The following is a 4,716-nucleotide window of genomic DNA, read 5'->3' as shown; positions in this document are numbered from 1 at the left end:
ACAAAGGGCAAGCTGCAGTTTCACTCATGCCTAATGCCGATGGAACACAGATTCGCATGTTTGAAAGTTCACAACTTGAAGGTTCAGACTTAGGGGACTTTCTGTATTACAATCCTTTTCATTTTACAGCTGAGAGTGCTGAGGATGAGTGTTTCCTGAGGGTCCCTAAGAACCCAGATCTATTTGATTCCAAGGCCTCTGTTTTCCTCTACCCATGTTGCACTTGCTGTTGTTTAGTCGCTAAGCCGTGTCCGCCTCTTTGTGACCCCATGGACTGCATCACCAACTCAAAGGATGTGAGTTTGCGCAGCACACCAGGCTTCCCTGTCCTTCACTGTCTCCCTGAGCTTGCTCAAACTCATTCCATCGAGTCGGTGAGGCCATCCAACCTTCTCATCTTCGGTCATTCACTCTCCTCCTGCCTTCAATCTTTCCCAGCATGAGGGTCTGTTCCAATACGTCGGCTCTTAGGGGACAGTTCGGTCTAGTGAGGCTGTTAGAGGCACATGAAGCACAGAAGCCAACTTTAATCTGTTCAGCAGTGGGTCCTGCCCATTCAGGTCTCCAGTCCTGTCTGCTGGAGATGAAGAGGATGCACATCCCTTGATTGGCTGTCAGAGCAGCTTCCTCCCCTCAGAGCTGAGCCTTTCTGCTTTGAATACCCTGAAGACCTAAATCTCTAGAGCCTCCATCTGCTTTTATCTACTTTTCAGCTATCCAGGTGACATGTCCTCTAGCTGGCTTCTGGCTTCAGACAGACTAAAATCCCCTTTAATCATCCTGCTGGCATCGTTTCTCTGACGGTCTCCTGGGGGACCCAGGGAGTCATCTCTTGTTTACAGGTAAATAATGAGTCATAAAATATATTTACATACCAGGACTTCAGCAAGATTTCAATAAAGATAACTAGCGCAGGGTAAAGCTGCTTCCCAGGGAGGACGGATGACTCATCACATGTTTAAGAAAAGACAAGCCTCGTTTCCTCCCCAGCTTGAGGGGATACATGCTCTGTACTCTGTGATCTCCAAGTGGGAGGGACTTGGCCACCCCTGGGCCCAGAGAAGGAGTGTCAACCGCACTTTCGAACTGAAGGTTGCCTGCAGTTATGCCCTGCTGTCTGCTGGCCCTTCTTCTGGGCACTTTGTTAGGTGGGTTCTCCTCTCAAGAGCTCACTGTCTGAATCCAGAGCCTTAGCTTTTGGTTGACTCCGTTTGGTACACGCCTTCAGTGGTCTGGAATGAATATGGGAGTTTAGTCTTGGTGGCTGGTGTGCTGAGTCTTGGTTTTCTCCATCTCCAGGAAGGAGTTTGCTTTCTTGGTCTCTTCTTGCCCATGGACCCTCCCAGTCTACTCCCCATGATGATTTCTGTATGCCTGAGCCATGGAAGGGCTTTGAACCACCCCTCTCTCAGGATGGGAAGGTGAGCTGGGGTGGGTTTCTTCCACCTAAATGGCCTTTTATGCTTCCCGCAGGAGTCAGAGCTCAGACCATCCATCAATGGCCATCCACCAGGGTGCAGCCTGCAGGCAGCCCGCTCTCTCTGGAGTGCACCGTGAAGGGGACATCAAGCCCCAACCTGTACTGGTACCGGCAGGAGGCAGGGGGGAGCCTCCAGCTGCTCTTCTCCTCTGTTGGTGTTAACCAGATAGAGCCTAGGGAGTTCCAGAACTTCGAAGCTTCCAGGCCCCAGGACGGCCAGTTCACCCTGAGTTCTAAGAAGCTGCAGCTCAATAACTCTGGCTTCTACCTCTGCGCCTGGAGTCTCACACTGCACTGGGTGGGGCAGACATCCGTGCAGAAACCCCATCCTCTCCCACGCCCTCCTCACCCCCTGCAGCAGCTCTCACTCAGGGACTGGGTGGAGGATGTCTGTCGCTGGGTTTCTGACTGTCAGCCAGCGTGAGGGCAACAGACTCAAGCCAGAGTCTCCAAAAGAACTTAACTACGTTCTTGTTTTTTGCTTAGTCACCCAGTTGTGCCTGACTCTTTTGCGACCCCATGGACTGCAGCCTGCCAGGCTCCTCTGTCCATGGGATTTCTCAGGCAAGAATACTGGAGTGGGTTGCCATTCCCTTCTCCAGGAGATCTTCCCAAGCCAGGGATTGAACCCGCGTCTCCTGCACTGGCAGGTGGATTCTTCACCACTGAGCCACCAGGGAAGCCCCACCACGTTCACAGGGAGAAGGGAAAAGATTTATGTACAGAGAACCGGTGACATGCAGGCACACGGTCAAGTTCCTGACATTCGGATGTCTCGTCTAGGCTATCATGCTTCAGCCCTGAAAGTGTGCTATTCCTTGCCCATCACCCTCTTCTCCCACATTCCTGTGGGTCTACGCTGGGCGCTGAGGTTGTGCCTATGCTGATGAGAGACGAGAGGAATAGCATGCACCCACACTGGGATGTGATGTGACGGGGGACCAGTGAGCAACTCTGCGGATGCCAACTCAGGTTACCTAATTAGTTACTTTTCATCACCTGGAAAAGTCTCCTGTCCTTGCTCTTTGTATGAAGAATAGACATCTTGTGGAGGCTTTGGGCCAGGGAAGGAGCAAGATGATATTGTAGGGGCTACAAGAGTGATTTTGTCAGCATCAGAAATGTGTACTTAGGAACACTGATTATTGTTTTGAGTTTTAGATTTTTTTAAAATTCCCATTCTATTGTGTCTCCTGCCTCTCCTTATAGTAATGGAGGGAGCAGAGAAGCAGATGGTGATCAAAGAGATGCAAGAGACCGGATAAAGGGAGCATGTGTGTGTAAAGGCAAAACCCTGAAAGAGAGAAATTACTTGGATGGAAATAAAGGAGAAGAAAGGCTCAGGGGATGGCTGGAAAGAGATACCATAGTTACCTTGGCAACTGAGCCTCCTTCCTCATCCCACAGCCCCGCATCCCTCCCTCCTCCTCCTCGTTCCTAAAAAGATTTTCTTTTCTAATGTCCCTTCTGTTCCACGAGGGGGCACAAGAAGTCTTAAAATACTCTGTTCCTGGCATCATTTCATTTAGGACAATTCAGACATGCGTTTGTTTTCAGTACCATTCACTCTGCAGAATAAAATCAGGCAGAGACACAAAGCAGTCAAGTCAGTATTGAATAACACCCAGGGGTCCTGTTGCGTCTTGAGGTCTACCATGTATTAAGTGGATATACGTGCTGGACACTCAGAGCCAACACAGGGATTAAAAAGAGCAATGAAATACACTCAAGATGGTGCTGGGTATGGTCACAGCATGGCATAGTTAAGATCTTAGCTCCACCACCAGGGATGAAACACACACCCCCTGCATGAGAAGGCAAAGAAGGTCTTAACCATGGAACCACCAGGGAAATCCCAAAAGACATTTTTTTAAAAAAATTTAAAATTTAAACTCTGTAGTAATTACTAGTATTTTTAAGTGCTAAATGTACTTTAATAGTAAAAATATGAAACTTGTACCCTTCACTGTGCTTGTTCAGATATTCATCTTTTCTGCTGGGCCGTTATGTAGACCCAGAATGCTTCTTAACAGTGAGGTATTCCAGGGACTCACTACTATTCAAGGGGTATTGTACTATTCAAGAGTGTTGGTAGAAGGTTTAAAACAGATTGTTTCTGTAAGAAATTCAGAAAAGTTCTGGAAAGCTTCAGAAGGAGAGCACTTTATCTCGAGGTTGAGTTTGGGGAGAGGCTAGTATTTAGATAAGCAAAATGACATTCCCAGCAGGAGAGTCAGTTTGAATAGAAATGCGGAGATCTCCATCAATATTGAAAGTGAGGAAGCAGTCCGGATCACGGCTCAGAGCAATAGAGAGATAGGACTGCATTCATTGGTAAAGGGAGGCTAGTTAAGGAGAGGCCTGCAAGCCATCCAAATTAATCAGAACAAGTTACTATCTGCCATGATATCTGCCCCATTCATAAAGAAGAGTCCTATTCCCATAACTGCTTCCACAATCTCTGGGCAACAGAAATCTACAACAAATGTAATGTCAGGAGACAAATGAAACCAGCACAGGACGGAGGCTACTACTCAGAAATGTGCTCTCCTGCCTGGAATTCATCAGTCTCACTCACCCCTTTGGAGAGATGGGACTGTCTCTTTTGAGCAGACCTTCCAGCACCCCTGACTCTGACTCTGTAGGTGTGTCTGGACAACTCTTCCCATACATGTCATTCCCTGGCCACTGGCACGTGGAAGATCCAGGGCCACAGGCTGGTGGCCAGAACTCTCTTCATATCTGGATCTTAGCCACTTGTGGGATTCATAGGGAGAGACCCTGGGGGCTCTAAGTGGCTTGGGGAATCTGGGGAAGGCCCTGGTTTGGGAAGCTATGGGATAAAATTGAGTGACTTCCTGGTTGCGCCCAGAATTACACGCTTTGAGCTGAGGATGCTATGGCTCTTTGAGCTGCTGCAAAGCCCATCTGCCCTGTTACTTATCCGGTTGTTTCCCGTTCTCTCCTTGGAGGTGTTGTGTGTGGCTGTGTATTTTTCTGTTCTCTCTGGGCTGTGTTCTCCCTCCTCCTCTTGGAGTAGGAGTGAGATGGACCTTGCCCATCACACAGACCCACAAGGCCTCAGTGGTAGGGACGATGCTGAGGGAAACCCGGTCACTAGGGCACACAGACACCAGTGCAGAGAGCCAGGAACCGTCCCTTTCTCAGTCTGTTGATGACCTAGGGCTCCCTTTCCTCTGAGTCATTAGCACCCACTCTTGAGATGAGTGGAAGGA

The 4,716-nt window shown here is 48.9% G+C and overlaps 1 gene segment (V, D, J or C); it reads left to right on the top strand.

Moving 5' to 3' along the window:
* The first annotated feature begins 1,075 nt into the window (after positions 1-1,075).
* On the top strand, positions 1,076-3,444 carry LOC101113232 (T cell receptor beta variable 30-like). The segment is given in 2 exon segments: positions 1,076-1,148; positions 1,474-3,444. Coding segments are annotated over 2 exon segments (474 nt in total).
* The last annotated feature ends 1,272 nt before the right edge of the window (positions 3,445-4,716 follow it).

This window comes from Ovis aries, chromosome 4 (genome assembly GCF_016772045.2).
Source record: "Ovis aries strain OAR_USU_Benz2616 breed Rambouillet chromosome 4, ARS-UI_Ramb_v3.0, whole genome shotgun sequence".
Classification (NCBI taxonomy): Eukaryota; Metazoa; Chordata; class Mammalia; order Artiodactyla; family Bovidae; genus Ovis; species Ovis aries.
This window is presented reverse-complemented; position numbering and strand designations above follow the sequence as displayed.